Genomic DNA, 24,674 nt, shown 5'->3' on the forward strand with positions numbered 1-24,674 from the left:
CTTCCGGCGCAAGGCTTTGTTCTGTTTCTGTAAGTCTGACGTCCTGTCCTGCATGTTGTCGTGCAGGACATCAGACTCACAGAAACAGAACAAAGCCGTGCAGATCAGCCAGCAATGTGGCCGCTGGCTGATCTGCAAAGCTTTGTTCTGTTTCTGTGAGTCTGACGTCCTGCACGTTGTATGTTCAGGACATCAGACTCACAGAAACAGAACGAAGCTTACGCCGGAAGAAGAGGACCTCGGCTGGCAGGGGTTGGGGTCCCCGCCAGCAAAGGTAGGCAATGTCAATGACGGGTTGGTGGGGGGGGGGGGTCCAGGGCCAAATCTATGGGGGCCCAGGGCCCCCGTGGCCCCACGTAGCTATGCCACTGATAAATACTATGAATGAGGTAAACTTTGAGATGGTAAATTTAGTCCTAGTAATATGGACTAACATGAAACAGTATCAGAAAGTTAAACATTTAACAGCACTATAAAACAATTATATAACAGAAATACGATAAGTATCATAGCTTACCACCTTTTGGCAGCCTTGCTTTTATAAAGGATAAAACTTTCACCAGCATGGAAAGAGAATTCACTTCTCACACTTTGGAACTGCTAGGGCATCTTTTAAAAATATGTTCACATTTTCAAAGTCTGGATTGCTCGATGAACTCAAAGCCAAGAGCAAAAAGATACAATGTACTGTCACATAGCTTTAAAAATAACAAGAAAAAAATTATTTTCATTTTGGACTGGATCCATAACAACGTGAAAAATCTTTTTTTTTTTCACTTCTGTTTTGGCATAGATCCACAAGTTTTACAGGGAAACATCCTGGCCGATATTCAAAATGTTTCTTTATGTAATACCAATTGTATCTTTCACTCTGGATTGGCGAATGCCATGACAGAAAACTGTAAGCCACTTTGAGCCTGCAAACAGGTGGGAAAATGTGGGATACAAATGCAACAAATAAATAAAATGATTTAACCGGCCGGAAATGGCTGCCAACTGGTTAAATTGCTTATTTGTGGCTATCTGGTCATTTAACCAGTTATCTCTGCTGAAAGTGACCGGTAGGTACTGAATTCAACAGCGGTTAACTCTTGGGCAATCCAGGAGTGGAGTTATGCTGATATTCAGCCACTCACCGAATAAGTAGACTGCTTAAATTGGGTCGCATAAATAGTTAATCATTAGTGCACTCTAACTTTGTAAGCACCCACAATATTACTATGGGCGCCCATGCCCTCTTCCAGCAGCAGTCTCGCCAGCCATTTTTACCACAAAGATGGCATAGGCAGGAGCGAGTATGGATCGCTCTTGCCCCAGCATTCCACTAGACCACCAGAGGTATGGGGGGCTACCTTTGAGAGAGGGGGGGGGGGGGGGGTCCGGGGGAGGGGAACAACTAAGTGCGATCTGTGCCTGTTTGGGGGGAGGGAGGGAGTCGGTGAAACTCTGCTGGTTCAGGGGGGGCTTGTGGAGGATGACAAACACTACCAGAAGGGAGGGGGATGCCGGACACAATGGGGATGGGAGGTTGGGAGGGAGGGGGATACCGAATACCACAGAGGTGGGAGGGAGGGAGATGCTGGACATCACGGAGGTGGGGGATGCCGGACACCACTGGGGAAAGAAGGAAGTATGGAAGGGGAGGAATGCTGGAATATAAACCCTCGGTTTATATTTGAGTTAACATTCCCCCCTCCCTTTTTTTAGGGGAAAATGTTTTCTCAGTTTATATTTGAGTATATATGGTACCTATACAGTTCAATACAGGTAACAAAAGAGCACTAGAGCATACTTTAGGAAGGCACAATAAAAAAAAGCAAAAATACGTACCCCAAATCAAATTATAAGTTTAACAAATAAAAACATCTTAAGTTGTCTCCTGAACTGGTAGTAGTTCCTGAAGATCTAAGTGACAAAGGTAGTGCATTCCAAAACAGAATGGCCTGATATGACAAAGTTGCATTAAATTGTTTGTTTTTTTAAGACTTCAGATGCCTAACTGATGGAAAAGTCAATAACAACTGATTCCTAAGACAGTGCACTACATTGCTAGTCAAACATTGAAAATAAGGCTACCTATCAGGGCCGTGCCGATGCGGTAAGCGAGGTAAGCGCCGCAGGGGGGCGCCCACCTCTGGAGGGCGCCGCCGCGGTGCTTACCCTCGCCCCGGCGCCCCAGCCCAATCGTGGACTTCAGACTTCCCTGCTGCCCTCACAAGCGTAGCGCTTTTGTGAGGCAGCTCGGGCTCTCCCTTCTTCCTTACTTGGTTCCCGCTCTGGCTCCCTGTCCCCGATCGGCAGCCCCCCCCCCACCGCCCGCGTGTTTTAACCTTTACTCTCCGACGTGGCAGCGATGTCAATCAATGAAGAACGTAGAACAGACTCGCTTCCAGCTTCTCTCTTCACAGTGTCCCGCCTTCAGCGTCAGCGATGATGCACTTCCTGTTCCCGCGAGGGCGGGACACTGTGTGAAGAGAGAAGCTGGAAGCGAGTCTGTTCTACGTTCTTCATTGATTGACATCGCTCCCACGTCGGAGAGTAAAGGTTAAAACACGCGGGGGGGGGGGGGGGGCTGCCGATCGGGGAGCCAGAGCGGGAACCAAGTAAGGAAGGAGGGAGATCCAGAGCTGCCTCGCAAAAACGCTGCAGCCTGCCACATGTAGGGGGGAGGGCAGGGGAGAGGAGAATTGTTGGCCGTGTATGGATGCAGGGCAGGGAGAGAGAAGAAATCACTGGACAGGAGGGGAGAGGGCAGAGCAGGGGAGAGAATTGCTGACATGGATGGATGGAGGGGAGGGCAGGGAAGAGAGGAGAATTGCTGGGCATAGATCGAGGGGACAGGGGAGAGAGGAAATTATCTGGAGATAGATGGAGGAGAGGGCAGGGGAGAACGGAGAGTTCCTGTACATGGATGGATGGAGGGGAGGGCAAGGGAGAGGAGAATTCTGGACATGGATGATGGGAGATGGGAAGATGGGATCCTGAGATGGGAAGGCGGTAGAACAAGAGGACATGAAATGAGATTGAAGGGGGGCAGACTCAAAAAAGATGTCAGGAACCAAGTGTTCTTGTAATAATTTGTTAAAACTTATAAATAAAATAATTAAAAAAAAAAAAAAAAAGATGTCAGGAAGTATTTTTTCACGGAGAGGGTGGTGGACGCTTGGAATGCCCTCCCGTGGGAGGTGGTGGAGATGAAAACGGTAACGGAATTCAAACATGCGTGGGATATGCATAAAGGAATCCTGTGCAGCAGGAATGGATCCTCAGAAGCTTAGCTGAAATTTTTGTTGCGGAGCAGGTGGGGGGAAGAGGGGTTGGTGGTTGGGAGGCGAGGATAGGGGAGGGCAGACTTATACGGTCTGTACCAGAGCCGGTGATGGGAGACGGGACTGGTGGTTGGGAGGCGGGAAATACTGCTGGGCAGACTTATACGGTCTGTGCCCTGAAAAAGACAGGTACAAATTCAAGATAAACTCATATCTTGGGCAGACTAGATGGACCATGCAGGTCTTTTTCTGCCGTCATCTACTATGTTACTATGGATGGATGAATGGGGACAGGGGAGAGAGGAAATTTTCTGGAGATGGATGGAGGAGAGGGCAGGGGAGAACGGAGAGTTCCTGGACATGGATGGATGGATGGAGGGGAGGGCAAGGGAGAGAGGAGAATTCTGGACATGGATGGATGAATGGGGACAGGGGAGAGAGGAAATTTGCAGGATATGGGTGGATGGATGGAGGAGAGGGAAGGGGAGAATGGAGAGTTGTTGGACATGGATGGATGGAGGGGAGGGACGTCAGGAAGGAGATGCACGTGGATGGAGGGGAGGGAAGAGAGGAGAAATGCTGGACATGGATGGAGTGGAGGGCAGGGAAGAGAGGAGAAATGTTGGACAAGGATGGGGGGAAGGAAAGATAAAGGAAGGAGATGCACACGGATGGAGTGGAAGGGAGAGAGGAGAAATGCTGGACATGGATGGAGGGAAGAGAAGACAAAGGTTGTAGATGCACATGGATGGAGGGGAGTGAGGAGAAATGCTTTATATGGATGGAGGGGAAATTGCTGAATTTAAAGGCTGGATTGGAACACTTACCACCCTATCCTTTCTCCAGTTTCAACATCTGCCCTCAAACACTTTGAGGGCAGATGTTGAAACTGGAGAAAGGATAGGGTGGTAGACAGGACGCATAAGGACACAGAAAGATGGTGGACATGATGAGAGAAAAAAATATCAAATGGAAAGAAGACACTGGGACCAAAGCTAATAGAAAAACTAAATGCTCTGACAGCAAAGGTAGAAAACATTTTTTATTCAAAATTTATTAATTGGAATATGTCAGCTTTTGGAAATGTACATCTGTGATATTTTGCATGTAAGTTTCAATGTTTCTAGTATTGCTGCATGCTGAGTCTAACTTCTTGTATTTTGCCTTCATATCTGTTAAGCCATGTGTTTTTCATGTGTGATCAAGATGCAGTATTCTGCTAGCGTGAAGTATTTGCAGCCCTTTTTGTTTTATTTTGGTTTCACTAGGTTGTGTACTGGTGTTTTAGAGCCCGGTGTAATTATAGTGCTGCCTTTCCACACATAAAGGTTGTAGCTCGTCCTGTCCTTGGAATTAGTGCTGTTATGGTTTGGTAAGGCTATGAGTGTGTTTTGCACAAGTTTGTATATAGTGTTTTGCAGTGGAGAGATTGTGTGTTGGCCTTACTAAGTTGGCACCAAAACACCAGAAAGGGTGTACAGCGTAAATCATGACACACTACCTCTTGAAGGATCTACATATGGTCGTTAATAAAAGGAGCTCATTGTGAACACTATCCACCCTAAAAGGGTGTTTTTTGGCTCTACACGTATCATGATATTATGATCCCTTGTTTCATATTGTTGACGGTCTGCATGTTCCGTATGGTGGTATATTGGTGTATTAGGGTCTTCCCAGTGTAATATTTATGGTACAGTAAGGTTCTGAGTGTGTTTTTGCACAAAGTTGTGCATAGTGTTTTGCAGTTGAGCGATTGTGTTTAGTATATGCTTTGAGCAACCACTTTATTCTTTGACATATGATACATATCTAATATCTAAATTTAATAAAAGGTATTAACTGTGACTTTTATTTTTACTTATTTTTTTTCTGTGTGTTGTCAAACACTTATGGAGGTAAGCTCCGCCCCTGGCCCACCCCTAACCCCGCCCCCTTTAGCCTCCCCAAACAGTTGGGCCACCGACCGCCTATGGCAGGCATGGATGGGAGGGCAGCAGCAGGGCCCAGGGAGAGGACAAATTGCTGGAAGTGGAGGGGAGAGAGGAGGATTGCTAGCTATGGATGCAGCAGGGAAGGGCAGAGAGGGACAAGGATGGACATGGGGGCCCAGGGAGAGGACAATTTGCTGGAAATGGAGGGGAGGGGAGAGAGGAGGATTGCTGGCTATGGATGGAGGAGGGAAGGGCAGAGAGGGACAAGGATGGACATGGGGGCCCAGGGAGAGGACAAATTGCTGGAAATGGAGGGGAGGGGAGAGAGGAGGATTGCTAGCTATGGATGGAGGAGGGAAGGGCAGAGAGGGACAAGAATGGACATGGATGGGAGGGCAGGACCCAGGGAGAGAGAAGAAATTGCTGGAAATGGATATAGAGCAAGAAATGAAGAAGAAAGGAGGAAAGTAAAGAAATAAATTAGCCCTGGAAATGGAGTTAAGAGGACAGATAGCAGCAGACTCAGACACTGGGCCAGCATGATCGGAAAAAGAAAGTCACCAGACAACAAAGGTAGAAAAAAAATCATTTTATTTTCATTTTAGCGTTTGGAATATGTCCACTTTGAGAATTTACATCTGCTATCTTATTTTGCAATGTATAGCAATTTGTTTCTAAGAATATTGCTGACAATTCCTGTCAGTGTGGCAAGTGGTGAGCGATCATTTTCACTGGGGGGGGGGGGGGGGCGCCAACTGATAGTCTGCAGGGGGGCGCCAGAGACCCTAGGCACGGCCCTGCTACCTATATTCAGGCAGATTACTGTTCAATACCTTATGAGTTAAGATACAAATCTTAAAATACAGTTTAGCGTTTATCAGGAGCCAACATAATTCTAAAAACAACGGTGTAAGTGCCTTATAGTTAGATGCAGAAAAGATCAACCTAACAGTTGCATTCTGTACCAGATGCGGCCTGTGTTTCAAAAATTGCGAACAGCCAGCTTAGACTGGAAAAGGATCTAAGTGTCATTGTGGACAATACTTTGCAATCTTCTGCTCAGTGCACAGTGGCGGCAAAAAATGCAAACAAAATGTTGGGAATTATTAGGAAAGGTTTAGAGAATAAAACAAAGAATATCATATTGTATCTATATGGATTGTATGTAACTGAGGTTGCCACATCACAAAAATGATACAATATGTAGAATCATAAAAGGTACAGGGGATAGAATGAGGAAAGGCTAAAAGAGATTAGGGTTCTTCAACTTGAAGAGATGGCTGAGGGCAGATAGGATACAGGTCTTTAAAATCTTGAGTGGAGTGGATTTGTTAAATGCATATCAGTTGTTTACTCTTTCCAAAAAAAAATGCAGACACGAGGAAGGATGACCCTGAAGTTACACAGCAGTATGTTTAAAATACATACGTGTGACAAAGAGAGGGAACCAAGTACAGAAAAAGATCAAGCAAAAAAAAAAACAGCACAAAGGGCCTTTAAAAACAAAAGGGAACCCAGTTCTTTCATTAAAAAATCCTTTAATAGTGAACTTCAATCAAAGTTCACTATTAAAGGATTTTTAAATAAAAGAACTGTGTTCCCTTTTGTTTTTAAAGGCCCTTTGTGCTGTTTTTTTGCTTAAAATACATACGTGAAACAGTGCATAGTTAGGCTCTGGAACTCATTGCTGGAGGATGTGGTAAAAGCACAGTTTGGTGAGTTTAAAAAAGATTTGGACAAGTTCCTGTCTGTTATTAGGGTAGACCTGGGGAAAGCCGCTGCCTATCCCTGGGAGTAAGTAGCATGGAATCTTGCTACTTTCTGGGATTCGGCCTGGTACTTGTGACCTGGATTGGACAATGTTGGAAGCAGGATACTGGGTTTGATGAACCTTTGGTATGACCAGTATGGCAATTCCATATTTCACATTTATTTATGATAATAGTGTACCGCTGATGATTTTACAGATGGCTAAGAAGCATAGTATGATCAACCAGATCAAAAGCAGTGCTAAGATCGAGTAAAAGGAGGAGGACTTCCTTACCTCCTTCTAGGGTTTTATGAACATAGTCAGTGAGGGCTACCACAGCATGCTCAGTAGAAAAATGTTGATGGAACCCATCTGACAGGGAAGCAACACATTTGATTTTTCCAGGAAAGACTAGAGCTGTTGGGCAACAATCCTTTCACGAGTTTGGATATGAAAGAGAACTGAGAAACTGGACAATAACTTAGTGGATTAGACGAGTCAGCATGTGAATCATTCAGATGAGGATAAATTGTGGCCAGCTTCCATTTCTCAGAGGAGGCCAGATTGACTTCAATCTGGCCTCTTCTCTGAGAAATGGAAGCTGGCCACAATTTATCCCCATCTGAAGGATTCACATGCTGACTTGTCACTATCCTGGTGTGAAGATAGAAAACGTATTATTAGTCACCGATCTGCTTTAGAAAATAGGTTGAACTGGGATCTGTAAGGGCTGTTGAAGAGTTAGAAGAAACCAATTTAGAAATCTCAAACCGAGATGGTAACTGAAATTTGAAAAGGGGACCAAAAGAAATTATATATTCTTCTGGTGGAAAGGATGAGCAGAATATGAGAGAGTAAAAGAGGACTGAATATCAGAGTTCTTTGTTGAGAAGCCAGAGCAAGACTGATCGACTCTGTGAAGAGTTTGTAGTTTGTCATAGAATTTTTAAAAAATGGGAAGGATTAGGTCTATGTGAAGAAGATTAGATAAGTACTTGTGCTTGGCAGCATTTATGGATTGTCTATACTGAAAAGCAGAGGCTCTAAAAGTGGATACATCGGAGGATAGCTGAGATTTACACCAGCATTGCTCATGGTGCCGCAGCTGTTTTTAAGAAGTCTAAGGCCACGGTGGTACCACGAGCGAGACTGGTGGTAATACATTTGTTCTGTTACAGTGGGTGGCAGATTTATTAAAAGCAATAGATAAAATAGTGTTCCATAATAAAATTTGATCATCCAAGGAAAGGGAGCAAAAGTCTGGAGAAAAAGGATCACTTGGGAGACAAACTTATTTGGAGTGAGATCTTTCAACCTTTTAACATCTTTGTAGTGGGATTGGGTGATTTGGGAAATAAGAGTTGGGGAGGGATATGTGAACAGAAGAAGATGGTGGTCAGACCTTGGGATAATAAAATGAGAAACTGGTAATATAGCAGTAAGAGACAAGGTAATAATGAGGTCTACAATGTGCCCAGCAGAATGAGTTGGGGAATTAACATGTGGAGCCAGATTAGAATCTGAGAGAAATATGTGGAAATCTGAAGTTTATTGGTCATTGTGATCAGAGAAGTGAGTGTTAAAATCACAGAGAATTACTAACGGTGATGAGTCAATCAAAAAGGGGAGACTACATCAAAGAAAACCTGCAGGAACATATGAGGCCCCTATGTTCCTTTATAGAATAAGCTCCTACTCAGTACCCTTTGGGCACCCCACTCTAACCTCATCTGATTTCAAGATTTATGGAACTTTGCAGTCTTATTTTGAAACTTAGCACCTGTAGAGGTTTACATAATATTTGTGCTCAGTTTCTCTCCGAATGTTTCAGTTTCCTACCAGTTCTGTGAAGAGTGAGTCTTCTTTCCATAAAGCTGTATAAATGATTTCCTCAATCAAAGCAAGACACATTCAGTTTGCGCTGTAGACACTTTAACCACGATATGACTTTGCTATATATATGGTTAGAGAGTGCTTGCCTGTTCTTTCTCTCAGATCCGAACTCTGCAAGAACAGCTTGAGAATGGTCCAAACGCCCAACTCGCCCGCCTCCAGCAGGAGAATTCCATTCTAAGAGATGCACTAAACCAAGCCACCAGTCAGATGGAGAGCAAGTAAGACAAGAATATTTTACTTCCAATATCTTAACTAGAAAATGGAACACAATTGATTTTTCATGAAGCTATACTAAATTATTGATATGCTGTAAGCTGTTTATAAGGTCTTGTGGTTCAATTGATAGGTCATTTGCCTACTGTGCCCATAACCAGAGTTCAAATCCCACACTGGGTTTTCTGTCAGGTAGACAGATTCTGGCCTACTCATCCGTCCATCCACTTTTGGTTGGTAAATGAGTACCTGGCCTTAGCTGGGGGTAAAGATGACCCAGAAGTCATTCACAACTTGGTACTTGTGTACAGGGACCACCCTTACCTTTTTTACAAGCTGTTTGGGGGTAATCTTGTAACAGCCTGCATAGATTTGAGAGCCATTGCCCACTTACTTTATATCTATTTTCAAAGGCAAGAGGGTTTTTTTTAGGGGAAATTTATATGCATAATTTTGAGAATCCAAGAGCATCCATGTAAATGCAAACCCTTCCCAATGGGTGACAGTATGCATGTGCTTCTACATGCATGTCAGAGAGGCAGTTTCTCAAAGGTCATGTCTGCACATAAAGATCTGTTCTACTAACTGAAATGTTTTAAAATTTGTCCTCTTTACAAACTAATCTTACTATTTTTTGTAACACAACATAACTCATTTGTTAGGTGACAAACTGAGGGCTATATTTCTAAGCTGCATTAATATGCAACTCATCTTAGTGCAATTTAAGGCATATTAGGAAGGTAATTTTAAAATCTTTGCAGGTAAAATGCTTTTTTTATTATGCATATAAAAGATCTCATAATGTTAGGTCATTCCTAAAACTATGTACAAGCAGGCACTTACTTGTAGAGTAGATGTGTTCAGTGAATGAGTTTGGGCGGAAGGTGGGCGGTGTCATAGTTTACATGTATATTTGACAAAACATGTGTGTACATATGTAAATTATGGGCTGGATTCAGTAAATGGCACCTAAATCTGAGAGCTGAAAAAATCCAATCAGAGTGTTATTCTGTACACAGCGCTCTGAATTGCATGGTGTTTTTAGAATGGCGCTTAGAACGGATTTCCACGCAAATTTTGGGTGTCAGGATTTATGCCATCTGAAACCTAGTGTAAATCATGGTGCATAAGTAAGGTGTGGATCCCCGGTATTCAGTAATATTGCATGCATCTTTAGTGAACACCCCTGACCTGCCTGTGCCCCTCCCATGACCACATCTCCTTTTGAGTTGTGCACTATAAAATTTGCACGCTGATCTTTATAGGATAGTGTCTACCAAGATGTGCGTACATATCCTAATTGGAGCCAGTTAACTGCAGTAATTGATTGTTACTGTCCAATTAATGCTAGTTAACTGCTTGTTACTCAACTAAGTTGCGTTCACAGCTTGGACATGCAATTTGAGACACTGTATATAGAATCCGGAGGTATGCGTTAACATATACTCCTGCTCCTGAGCAGGTGTAAATGTTTGTGTCTTTAATGTGGGCATGATTTCTGCATGATTTTATGCTAATATTTCATAAAGACACATGGACGCCTGAGTGTCTTTATAAAATAGGCACCTTCCTGCCTAATTAACCTGTGCATCCTGCTATAAAATTGCTTCTAAATAAGACGAGCCCCTTTGTTCTCAATGGGGCCACTTAAATCAATGTGCGTTAACATACATTAATGCATGCTAGCATGTTTACACAGTTTAGTAAATAGGTTTCTCTTATTTGTTAGTCATTGTTAATTTATATTAAACAACTGACACAATTTTTTCTAGACTGACAACAATAGTGAGCTACCTGTTATGGTGAAAGAATGCAATTGGTCAAAACGACCGAAGAGGATAGTAACAGCAAACAATCACAAGCCATAACAATCCTCCTTATTCATTAATTTAATTGCAAAAACATGGGATTTCAATCTTAAAATATCCCAAAATTTAACATAAATTGTAAAAGAATGTGGGAGCCTCAGAAAGGGCTAAATGCAAGTTTTATGCCAATGTTCAGATATAAATACACGTGAAGAGACTTTTTTTCCTTACATTCTAAAAAGTTCCACTGCTGTGTTTTACTATAAATATGTGATTGGCGTTCAGAATCAAACGTGGTCTCAGCTCACTTAGCTCAAAGGCTACAAATGCAGGTTACAATCATTGCACCTTAAGAATACTGTTCAACATGCTTGTCAAAGTAAATTGAATTACTCATTGAAATTTTTTTTTTCACATATCTGATTGAGCTCCGGGTTAGGAATTCCCATTGCATTTAAGTTGTCATGATGTTATAAATGAGGCCACTACAAATCACCGCAGATATAAGTCACATGCATTTGAGCCCCTCATACTCGCACGTATAAGAGCTCTCCTCACATGCATGCTTACTTTCAGCTCCCTTGCCTCATATTTGTTTAGTACACAAAGAGCAGATCACAGATGAAGGTCAAACAACAGTACTTTATTAAAGAAAGACCCGACATGGCCACATTTCGCCCAAAGGCTGTGTCAGGGGCAACACTAATAGGGATAAGCAAAAAAAAAATCCTCTATTATCCAGCTGTACTTGATCAACACGGGGCAGTAGAGAGTTCAGCACATAAGCTGTAGTAACACATTCAGCATGTCTTACCTGAAAAGAATCCGTTGACAGCACTCAGAGAGAGGGATCTGAGTCACTTCACAACTGTTTGCTTGAGACCCCCCACCTGGGTAGATTACCTACATGGCTTTTTCCTCCCTTCTCTGGGAGAGGTCAAGGGAAAGAGAACTCACAGGCAATGAAGGTTATAATCAGTATATAGTAAAGGCCTTTGGGAGAGAGTCACAGATACCATGTAATCAAAGTGGATCTTTATCAGGATGGTCTCTCCCACTCAGGCATCTTTGCCCTTTTTATTAGAAAAGCATTAAGTCATAGGTTAACAGGTCAATAGTTTTACATCATAAATCATATCACACAAGCTATGGATAATCGTTGGTTCAGGTTATATTCTGCTACCATCAGTGGGTCAATGGGGATTCAGAGCAAAGATCAACAACAATGAGCAATTACAGTAAAGAATCTGGCTATTTTTAAATAAGGAACTCTCTTTGCAGCTAGCACTCATTTTATCAGGACACATCTGCGTGTTCAGGGGTCTGGGGATATGTAGTTTAAAGGTGTATATCATTCTCAGTTCCCTGTTCTCTCATAAGACATGCTAGATATGCTTGTCCTTAGTGACAACTTTCAGGCAGCATCTGATAGGACATTAATTATAAAACAGGCTTAAACTGTTTGCCTAACAGTTCAATTTTCCATCCTATTCTCCATTCTAACATTTAACTTTTAATACTTCTTTCTGGACTGGGGGGCACCATTCTCATAGATGTTCTCAATATCATCACCATGGTTTGGAATCTCTCACTATTTCTTTCCCAGAAGCATAGGTAGGTGGGGTGCAAGGGGAGTGCTGCTCCCCCATACAGATTTTGAATAAAATGGTTCTTTTGCAGATTAGCCCTTCAGCTTCACATTGACGCCTATTTTACAAAACGTCTGCTCCCCCTGACATCAAAACCTGGCTACGTTTCTGCTCTTTCCTCCCCCCTCCCCCCACCTGCCTCCCAATCTTGCATTTGTGGCTGACAGCAATCAAGACGCTTGCCTCCAAATGTGAAGCACCTTCCCTTTGTTCCATCCTGCCCACTCTGATGGAACTTCCTGTTTCTAGCCAGGGCAGGAAAAAGGAAAGTCCTCAAATGCTAGGTCAGTGGGGCCACGGTGGGGAAGGGAGAGATGAAGAGATGTCAGAATCTGCCTTTTATTTGCTTAGATATGAGTCGAGTGCTGAAAATCAGTTCTAAGCTCCTAAGTTTATTCCCTGCCCTAAATCCGCCTCTGTTGCTACCCACTTTTTATTCTCCTAAATTTAGTAGTTTGTGAAATTTTGAGTATAAACGTAGGCACTCAGCCCTAGTAAATTTTCAAAGAGGCCAATTTAGAAGGATAATTCAAAGTTAGGAGTATATCTTTTGAATATCAATCTCTATGTGCATTAATATAAAGCAACATGAGTCAGCACATTTTTGCAAATAGTCTTCTGTATCTATTCATACATGTATTTAAGTATATCTGTATCATAGCTATATATGTGTATAAAGATATGTATCTGTATACACTTATCTGTCTATGCATATTTATATAGCTTTAGATTTATATCTATAGCTATATAGATATACATGTGCCTTTTTTATTTTAAATTAGTTTGTAGACAATGTGTTGTTGTTTTTTTTTTTCTTTTTGGTTGTTACATCATTCAGTATACTTCCTGGAAAGAAACACGCTTCATGTATCCTGGCATCCAGGAAAGAAATCAGAGTGGAGAGTGCCACTATTCTGTGTTGTGTATTCAGCTATAACACTAATGCAACAATTGATTTCTAGGCAAAATGCGGAACTGGCCAAACTGCGACAGGAGTGCAGCAAACTAACCAAAGAACTGGCCGAAAAATCTGAATCACTGCAGCAGGAGGAATGGGCAAGAAAGAGCCTGGATGCAAAGACTGCATCCTATGAAAAGCAGGTTAATCAGCTTCAGGTCAGCAAGACACACTCAGAGACCCAGATTTTCCACTCACTAAAGGGTTGATGTTTGCTTAATGTGTTTTAGGGGCATATTGAAAAAATGGCCAATGAACTAGCCAAACTGCTAACGCATGTCAAATTCCACGTTAAACACCTAACATAGAATTTCATGATAGTGTGGGGTGGAGGTGGAAAAAAGGTGGCGGGGATTGCACAGTGGCGTTCCTAGGCTGGCTGACACCCGGGGCGGATCGCCGATACGCGCCCCCTGGGTGCATTTTTACCTGCTTGGGGGGGGGGGGGGGGCGCCTGTTGGCTCCGAGTCCGCTCATTCCCTACTGCTCCCTCTGCCACGGAACAGGAAGTAACCTGTTCCGCTTAGAGGGAGCAGCAGGGAGGGAACAAGTGGACTCGGCCAACAGGCACGCGGCACCCCCCCAACGGCGTGCACCCGGGGCAGACCGCCCCCACCGCCCCACCCCTTGGTACGCCACACCCCTTGGTACGCCACTGGGGGATTGCATGTCTTAGTTAACACATGTTAAATTCAGAATTGGCAGAACATAGAATGGATAACTGTACTTACAGAGGTGTACTAACTGCACCTGCATTATCTGCTGTGGAGTCAACATGTATTAGCAGTTTGTTGCACCTATTAACATTGTGGCTGACTGGCCCCAAATACTGACTGTTCCTTGAAACATTATTGCAGAAGCTTTGCACTTAATATCAGTTAGAAATTGACATTAGTATTGTCACGAAATGCCTAACCACCTGCCTGGGATTACCCCGCGGCCACTTTGAGGGTCTGTCTCCAACACATCTCGGGTTCACCTGCACCTGCCGCTTGTGCTCTACAATAGCACCCTCCTCCCACTGACTGGGTCACAACCGTCTCTGGGCGAGTCTCCTGCTCAAATTATCTCCAGTGATTTCTAGGTTACTGGGGCCACACTCCCAGTGGTCCTACAGTTCCCAGGAAGCACTCACAGACCCAACACACAAACCACCAGGATTCTTTCAGTCTGGACAGAGAGGTGATAAACTAAATATTGTTTGTTGTCTTTTAAAAATTGAACAGTGGAACAAAATAGTGCAAATAGCAAACAATAACAGGAAACTGAAATATGGATCAATTATCACATTAACTAAATATTTGTATACTGTCTCAACAGTACCTGGGAAGATTAGGATGTATAACTGTTTACAGAACCTTAGCAAAGAGATCTGTCTCTCTCTTCTCCCGGGCTAAGACTGAAACAACAGCCAGGGTCAAGGGGCCCTTTCACCCTCTGGCCATAAAGCAACTCAATTGGGTAGAACCCTGTAGACTCCTGAGGTACTTCTCTGTATGGAAACAGTAGTTAGGGCAAGTATTTCTCTCAGTCATGGTCTCCTGTTTCTATGAAAGTCTTTAACATGTGCTTTAATGTACCATTTAATTTCTCCACCAACCCATTAGTTTCAGGGTGATATGGTGTGGTACGTACAGATTTCACTCCATAGTGTGCCCACAGATTCTGGATCAACTCAGACATAAACTGTGTCCCTTGGTCTGAGAGTATTTCTCGTGGATAACCTATCCAGGAAAATATTTCTAGCAGGGCAGTGGCAATTTTCTCTGATTCTATGGAGGATAAGGCTACCACTTCAGGATATCTGGTAGCAAAGTCCACCACTGTCAATATATATATTTTCCCCGCCCAACTAGGGACAGCTAGAGGCCCCACTATATCACAGCTATTCTCTCAAAGGGCTCACTGATAATGGGTAAAGGTATTGGGGGAGCTCAAGGGTGATCTTGGGTCTTACCCATTCTTTGGCACGCATCACAGGTTCGGCAGTAGTCAGCTACGGCTCGAGATACTCCCAGCAAATAGAAGTTCTGTGTCAATCTAGTGCATGTGCATGTCACCCCCTGATGTCCTGATAGTGGAATATATGTGCAGTCTGTAGAAGTTGTTCTCTGTATGCCCTGGCCACTATAAGCTGCTTGCCTGCTGTCCAGGGCCTATTAGGATCAACAGGATCAGTCTGTCTGTACATCAAGCCCCCTTTCCATAGGATGCGATCTTACCAGTCTCATTGGTTGGCTGACCAGCCCTCTGCCTCAGGGCTTCCAGGTCAGGGTCAGAGTGCTGTGCTTCATGAAAAGCATGTCTCTGTCCTATATCAGTATGCGTATCTGGAAGAGTCTCTGCTGGTGACTCTTGACAAATCAGGGTCATTAGTCTGATCAATAGGTGTGTCAGTTGTCAGGCTGTTCCATACTCACAGCCCCAGTCACCTCAGGAACTGGTGCTGCTGGAAGCACTGGAATGCCTCTTCCTGTTGCTTGGTCAGCTGGTCCCACCTGGACTGGCTCAGGATCTGGAACTGAAGAGGTGATCTCTGCTGCTTCTGCTTGTTGGGCCGCCTGGGCCTGATTACGGGTCACCATAGTGGAAATGCTGACTCCGCTATCAAGGGTAATGTTCATTAAACTCATGTCGGTCCCACACAGCATTGGCACCGGCATGTTTTTCATTATGCCTGCTTCTCTGTTTCCAGGCTTGGTACCCCAATCCAGGAATACTCAAGCAATGGGTACAGTCAGGATCCATTGGCTAGCACTACCTCTGCAGTGCGCCCTGGTAGAATAGCATCTTCTTTGATCAAAGCTTCCGTTACATGATTTAATTTTTTAATTTCTTCTTGAGTTTTCGAGTTCTTAGTACTCTGTTCCTGAATCTGAGCGTTCAGTACCTGATCCATATTTTTTAGTTCAGTTATTTCATTTTTAAAGGAAACATTTATCAAAAGCAATGTGCTGTTCACACTCTGGATAGCTTCCCATAGTGAATCCATTGTCACTACACTTGGTCTCAATAATCCTCCGGTACTCACAGTTCCGATCTCCAAGGCAGTCTGCACGCTTCCCCGAAGGGGTTCCTGCAGTGATGACTCCTTGCCCGGGGTTGAAGTAGTCATGGGACCACCTTTCACCAGCGCTGAGGCTCTAGGCTGCTCCAAGGCCTCCAAACGCTGATCTCCCGTAACTAAAAAATCGCTTCCGGGTTGCGGAGGTGTAGTGAGAGACGGGGGGCTAAGCGTCGCTCCCTCAGTGCTGTGTTCGGCGCTGGATAGCGCCGAACCAATCGAGGTGGACATCTGCGCTCCAGGGATTCCAGCCCAAGCACCCTGCAATGTTGTCTGGCGAAGGACAGGAGTTGACGGCGGTACTTTGGTGGTAGTTATCGCCGTTTTCCCTTTTCTTTTCCCCATTTCAAATCGGGGAAAATAGACTCTCGTCAGATCAAAGAACGTGAAGTCTATGAAAGGAAGATAGAATACTTGGAAAACAATATTCGTAGAAATAACTTAAGATTTCTTAATTTCCCTAAATCTTCTCTGATCAATGCTTTAGATATGCTTAAAAAGTATTTGAAGGAAGTTCTGGAAATTCCAGAAGAGGCCTACCCTCCTATCACACGGACACAATATATAACGGGAATACTTAGCGGGCCTCAAGATAAGAAGCAACTAATTACACCTCAAGACTTAAATTTGACTGAATTTTTAGAGTCTTCTCTGGAATTGATCACGGAACGGACCACATTGCTGGTTACATTTGCTCTTGAGTGTGACCGTAACAGTATCTTAAAGTCTTACTTCAGACACATACATGAGACTTTTTTGGGACAAAAGATTCAAGTGTTTCCAGATTTAGCACGAACCACTCAAAAGAAAAGGAAGGAATTCTTAACTTATAAATCCAGAATTTTGAATTTGGGTGGTTCCTTTAATTTAAAATTTCCTTGTCGATGTTGTATTTCTTTTCAATCAGTGAATTATCTTTTCTTTAGTCCTAAAAAATTACTTGAATTTATTGAATCAAAAGAAAAGGCTGTATCACCAATAGAGATAGGCCAATAGTTAAGGAGAGTGCTGTAAATTGGCTGTGGATATTTTGCTTTCTCGTCTGCTGAACCTTAAGTATTACTTCCAAATGATTTATTTCTTAGTTCTTGATTCAACTTATTGTGGACAAAATGTATATTTTCATTTTCTTCTTTTTGTTATATGAGGTATTCTGTAATGCCGTATTTATTGCTGATATTTCTATACATTTATGTTGTTATTAATATAAATGAAACTAATAAATAAGAAATTATAAAAAAAAAAGAATAGCATCTTCTAGCATTAGCTCTGGTTGTAACAAAGTCATGCTAGAGCCAGTGTCCAGAAACCCAGTCACCTGGATCTGGTTTACAGTTACTGGAATGCTGTAGTGTTGTGGAAATCTATCTGCCTCCTTGCTTGATGAATGGCCAGCAACATTTTGTGCTGCGGCAACTGTGTGGGTCTCCTTCGTGGTACTGGAGCCACCCATGAAAGCCACCAGCTTAGGTTCAGGAACTGGAATGCTCTTTAGTACAGGTTTAGGATTATCTGGGCAATCCGCTTTGAAATGTCCTGTACACCCACACTGGAAACAAGGACATTAATGCCTATAGTGGAGGAGTGGCCTAGTGGTTAGGGTGGTGGACTTTGGTCCTGGGGAACTGAGTTCAATTCCCACTTCAGGCACAGGCAGCTCCTTGTGACTCTGGGCAAGTCACTTAACCCTCCATTGCCCCAGGTACAAATAAGTACCTGTATACAATATGTAAGCCGCATTGAGCCTGCCATGAGTGGGAAAGCGCGGGGTACAAATGTAACATAAATAAAAAATAAAATAGTCTTTAGGTTTTTAGGGAACACTGGAGGACAGTCTCTGAGGTTGCAGGGATATTTGGTTTAGGGCTCTAGCTGTCCTTAGGTACTGGCTGCTGTGGATATGAACGGTTAGCCATAAAGATGTTAGCCAACTCAGCCACCTTCTCTGGAGTATGGAGCTGGTGATCTTGAACATGTTTCCTCACCTCTGGACGACAACTCTGAAGAAACTGCTCCAGTACAAGTAGGTTTTGGCAGTCCTCCAGGGTTTTAATTTCAGCGTCACTGAGCCACCGCTGATGCTGGTATCTTAACTGAATCACAAAGTCGCTGTGACTATCATCTGTCCACTTTTGCAAAGTCCAGAACTTTAGTCTGTAGGTCTCGGGGGTAATGGCATAACGGTTCAACAAAGTTTTGCGCACCTCCTCAAACTGGGAGCACGTCTCCATGGACAGTCCTTGGAATGCCTCAAATGCTCTACCAGTGAATTTTCCTCCCAGATAGTGCACCCAGTCTTTATGAGGAATCTCATTGAGGCAGCAAATTTTTTCAAAGGCAGTTAAATATCCATCTATGTCACCTCTGGTATCATCAAACTGTGAAAACAAATTGGGCCTGATCCGGGATGCGGATCCTGCCTTGGGCCTTGGCGCAGGGGTTGGGCTGGAGCTTTGGATGTGAGCCATTTCCCTCTCCATCTTTAATTTCTGGAGCTGGAACTCCTGCTCCTCACGCTGCAGCTCTTCACACCACAGCTGGCATTCACACTTCTCATGCTGCTGTCGCTCTTCCCATTCCTCACGCTGCAGCTGATCTAGCCGCTATCGGTTTAGCATGTAGATTGTCCACAAGGAGTCTAGTTCCCCCTCAGGAGAAATCTGCACAGGCCGGTCTTGCGTCTCCTCCTCGCTGAGGCCATCCGATAGCTGTTGTGTTAGGACAGGCATCTCCAGTGTCTACTGGCTGCTGCCAGTCGCCATCTGCATGCTACTAATCTCACTTTGCATGAATAACCTAAGGGCTCCTTTTTACAAAGCTGTTCTAGTGATTCCAGCATGGCAAATGCGACGAAGCCCATTCAATTCTTCTGGATTTCGTCTCATTTGCCATGCCGGAATCGCTAGCTCGACTTTGTAAATGGAGCTCTAAATCTCTTCTGGATTTTTTTTTCTTACGGAGCCACTGCTTGGTTTCATGAGAGCTTTTTGTTTCTTTGGCATCAGTGGAGTGTGGGATGGAAGCACATTCCCATGTTTCGACTGCTATGCGAAGAACACATTTGTAGTGGTGTGGTGTCAACACCAGCAATGCAAAGATTAAGGGGTTTGATTTGTGCTTTATAATATATGTAGGCAACATATGCAATTATCTATATCTGTGTTTAAATTGATACATACATACATATTTGCAGGACTTAATTTCTGGGGATCGTCCTGGAACACAGATCTGCCATTTCTTTTCAGATTTCAGAATAGCAGGGGTATTCCACTCCAGTCCCTCCCTCCCAGGCAGAGCAGGCAGAGCAAAAATCAAAACTGAAATGCAATATTGGATAAGTTGCTATCCTGCTAAGTTAGTAGGGATGAGCATACTTTATCTCTCCAGACCTTTCCTGACAGTGGGTATGTGCCCTCCTACCATCAGATGGGAAACTGAGAACTACTGAGTGATGTCATAATATATCACATATAATATGAGCTAGAGAGGATACTCCTATATCATCCAACTATATAAGCCCCTTTAGAAAATCATGACTCTATTTCAGCTTTTAATATCTAGCTGCATACATCATACTCCTATCCAGCATGGAGAAATGAAAACATGTAACTGTTCATTATAACTCAATTTTAATTCGTATATATTTCTTAATAGCAAAACTTATCTGTACACGTTGCTCAGCATTATCAGTGTGCATTTATAATGCTGAGCAACTTGTACAGATAAAAGTTTTGCAATTAAAATTGAGTTATAATGAACAGTTGATGGGCGGATAGAGGTTTTTTGCTTATGATGAGAATGTGTACTCCTTGATATGGAAGGCTAGTTGCCACATCAAGTAGGAGCTGCCCCTTTGAGGCTTTTTCCTCCATGTTTTCAATTCTCCATGCTGGATAGGAGTATGATGTTTGCAGCTAAATATTAAAAGCTGAAATAGAGTCGTAATTTTCTGAAGGGGATTATATAGTTGCATGATGTCATAATATAAACACCTGTGCAGCCCAGAGCCCGCCAGTATTTCTCAGTCTCCTCAGCAGATGGTAGGTGAGTATCTGTGCAGGCCTCATTGAGTCTGACCAGGTTTGGGTGTGCCCTTTTGGCTCCATTTGTGTTACAAAAAAAAAAGTAGAGGTGTAATTTTGTAAAAGAAAGAAAGAAACAACAGGTGAAAGCTATTATTTTGAGGGGCTTAACCACGCCTGGTTTTCCTGCCCTGGGGGTGCATATTCCGTTATTTGGGTCCCTTCCTCCCCCACCTGACTTACTCTGGGAGTTGTCCTATGCCTTGACCCCTCCCCCATTACTAGGAGGACTTCCTTGAATTCATCCTGGGAGCAGAAGGAAACAGTCGCCAAAACAAAAAAAATAAACAAAAAAATTGGAGAGATGTAAGTGCACTGTACTCTTACTGCAATGGTGCTCAGGCAGAGTCTTCAGAGTTGGATTTTCTTTCCCCTGTGACTTAGCTCTTATTTTGGGGGGGGGGGGGTATCCTTTGTTCAGTGGTGGGAAGCTTTCTGCTGGGCACCACAGGGACCATTGAGCCAAGATGGTGGTTTCTTCGGAGAAACTGCTCTGCTATGTTTCTTACTCAGCACAACATGTGGTTTCAGCACATAGCAGCCTTTGCTACATTTGCGCTGAGTCAGCACTGCCAGCCTCGGGGTTGCAGGTGACTCCCGGTAGCACTCCGAAGTCGGCTTGGATGACTGCATAAGTGCCGACAGGCCTGGCAGAGTTGCCCCAGCAGGTTTCATAATGGAACATGCTGGTGGAAAGCACTGCAGTTTTGAGTGCCTTAATTTCTACACATCCACCTTCAAATGAACCTCTGGTGCTGCACAGACAAGATTCTGGTGGGGTTTCTTATGCTTTTTTCCCGGAGTTTGTATAATTGCTGCACCAGACCTTTTGTATGAAGCAAGGCTTACCAGTCCCCTCCTCTGGAGCCGTGTGCAGAGTTATAGAATTCGGGGATTTACAGCAGGGTTCAGTTGGTGTAAATCCTTGCGGCCAAGATTGTGTGCGGATCCCAGCACTAAGCGCTATTCTATAAATGGCGACCAACTTTGAGCGCCATTTACAGAAGTGATTAGTGCGCTTTTTCTTTGGCGCTATTTATAGGATTAAGACCTTTATGTGTAGTGGCAAATAATACATGTATTAATTTGAACACCACCATTGAATATCGGCCTCTGTGTTTTATTAACTTCTTTTGCATCCTGATGCACTTTGCTGGCCCATAATGCAACTGTAGTCTTTGTTCATTCCATAAACAACTTAATGTTCTTCCTCTCTTTCAATATTTTAAAACTATTTGGTGCGTTGGCATATAAGAAGAGTACTGAATGAATCCAGGTTCTTTCTTCTCATGCAGGTATCCCAACAAGAAACTGAGGAAAGCTTTAAGAAGAGACTAGATGAAATGGCTGAAGAGCTCCGTAAATCCCAAACCAGTTGCAAAACTTTGCTGACCGAAGCAGAGAAATCCAAAGGAGATCAGCAGATCATTGTCGGTGAGAGTTTATCTACACACAAAGCGTATTGTAGAGGTTGAAGTGACACTTGTTGAAGCAGTAGTGGTGCCATGTACTTAGTCTACTCACAGAAAAATACTTTATCTTGTTAAATTTGCAACACTTCCTTGCATTTTCTTCTTCTTGTAGAACTGATGTATAAGTTCATTTCTTAGTTTCTGACTAGTGCGTTTGCAGAGTTTCTCTGCATAGTCAGAATTGTAAGTAGTAGCCAAAGGATTTTTGATCCTCAGTCCTTTAGGAATGATGTCAACTACAACTGGACAACTACATAGAAAGCTTCAGGCATAGGATAAAATCACAACTTTCCAGCAAACAAAAGAAAATTCTGTACAATCTTACTCCACCAGAAAGAGCGGCCATAAGAACTCTACAAACTAACCAATGCATTATCATCAAACCCGTAGACAAAGGAGGCTCAGTGGTGATTATGGACACACAAAAATACATTGAAGAAGGGCACAGACAGCTCTCAGACAATACATACTACAGGAAACTAACTGAGGATCCCACACAGGATTATACAAAGCAGCTGAAAGACCTTATCAGAACATTTCCTAAACAAGTACAGCCACATCTGAAGAAACTCATACCAAACCAGCCTTCTGTGGGCACATTCTACATGCTACCCAAAATCCACAAACCTGGAAACCCTGGCAGACCAATCATATCGGGTATTGGCACACTTACGGAGGAAATATCTGGACTCTTAGAGGGGATTCTGAAACCTTTTGTGCACAAAACAAACAGCTTCATACAAGACACCACAGACTTTCTGAATAAATTGAAAAATATCAAGCAATTACCACCGAGTACCCTTCTGGTCACGATGGATGTAGAATCACTATACAGCAACATTCCCCATGAGGATGGCATAGCTGCATGTGAGAAGCTCCTAAAAACATCCACACTGGACCATCAATACTCATCAGAAACTATTAAAAAATTAATCAAATTTATTTTAACTCACAACTATTTCCACTTTAACAATGATATCTATCTACAAATAATGGCCACTGCGATGGGCACCAGGACAGCACCCCAATATGCCAACCTCTTTATGGCTGAGCTGGAAGAGACATTTCTGAATACATACCAGACCAAACCCCAAAAATACTACCGGTACATCGATGACATTTTTATGATTTGGACTGAGGGGGAAGAAACTCTGAAACAATTTTACAATTCCTTCAATACATACCATCCTACAATCAGATTCAAAATTGACTACTCCTCCAAAATAGTCAATTTTTTGGACACCACAGTCTCAGTCAGCGATGGCTATATACAAACATCCATATACAAAAAACCCACAGACAAATGCAGCTACCTCCACAACTCCAGCTTCCACCCTTCACATACTACTACATACAAAAAGATCCATTATTTACAGCCAAGCCACAAGATACAACCGTATCTGCTCTGACCCAGGGGACAGAGACAGACACCTTGAAATCCTGACTGCATCCTTCGAATAGAAAGGCTACAACCCCAAAATAATCTCCAAGAATATTGCCTCCTCCCTCAAAACACCCAGGGAAAATCTGCTACAGTACAAAGAAAAAAAAGCCACAGACAGAATCCCCCTTATAGTGACATACAACGCAGAGCTGGAAAAATTAAGAAAAATCATAAAAGATCTATAGCCTCTACTCCAGGAGGATGAATTACTGAAAGAGATATTCCCATCCCCACCAGTGCTGGCCTTCCGACAGCCACCCAACTTAAAACACAAGCTAATTAAGAAGTAAGCTCCCAACACAGACTCAAAAAGAAGAGAACGGCACACATCCTTGCAATATATCCAGCTGCAAACTATGCCAAAACATTTCACAGGACCCCACGGTCATTCACAAAGGAAAAATATTCAACATTAAGGAACCTTTCACGTGCTCATCTTCCAATTTGGTATATATCATTCAGTGTAAAAAATGCAACGAAGGCTGCTACATTGGAGAAACAAGTCAGATGCTAAAGAAGAGATTTAATTTACATAGACACCATATGAAAAATGCTAGTACCAGTCAGGATGTCACCTCTGTGGGGCAGCACTTTACAAAACCAGAACACTGTACCAGTGATTTCATGGTAAGAATCCTGAAAGGGAACTTTAAAACAATACAGGAACGTAAGATCTTTGAAGTCAGAATGATTAAATATTTTGACACCTACCAGACAGGACTAAACAAAGATCTGGGTTTTCTAGCCCATTATAAACCATAAAATTGTACTGTTTTGTCACCCTCCTATCTCCATGCATATCTCCCTGTCCTTCATTCACCCAACTCTTCCTTTCTCTCACCTATCCACCCCCATCCTGTTAGACTGTCACTGAAATGCTTTGATGTTTCACTTATATATGTCATCTACCAACATTTGCTTATTTCCGATCTGATGAAGAAGGGCAACCTTCGAAAGCTAATCAAGAAATGTATTAAGTTATGTCCAATAAAAAAGGTATCATCTTATTTTCTTTTCCAAATTTTATTTTGTTTTACTTTTATTGATTACCTTTAAAAGTGGACTAACACGGCTACCACACCTCTCTACTTAAGAATTTTTAAAAACTGGTTTATAAATTTTTAAAAAATTCAATGCT

General features: G+C 43.0%; 1 protein-coding gene across 2 annotated transcripts in view; it reads left to right on the forward strand.

Moving 5' to 3' along the window:
* The window catches only part of RRBP1 (ribosome binding protein 1), a 193,657-nt gene that overhangs the window by 109,478 nt on the left and 59,505 nt on the right, over positions 1–24,674 (forward strand). For both annotated transcript variants that reach the window (XM_030196260.1, XM_030196259.1), the window contains exons 6-8: positions 8,946–9,064; positions 13,479–13,632; positions 21,916–22,054. In XM_030196260.1, coding sequence (XP_030052120.1) covers positions 8,946–9,064; positions 13,479–13,632; positions 21,916–22,054 — 412 coding nt within the window. The remainder of the gene's footprint in view (positions 1–8,945; positions 9,065–13,478; positions 13,633–21,915; positions 22,055–24,674) is intronic.

The sequence above is a fragment of the Microcaecilia unicolor genome, chromosome 3 (assembly GCF_901765095.1).
Source record: "Microcaecilia unicolor chromosome 3, aMicUni1.1, whole genome shotgun sequence".
NCBI lineage: Eukaryota > Metazoa > Chordata > Amphibia > Gymnophiona > Siphonopidae > Microcaecilia > Microcaecilia unicolor.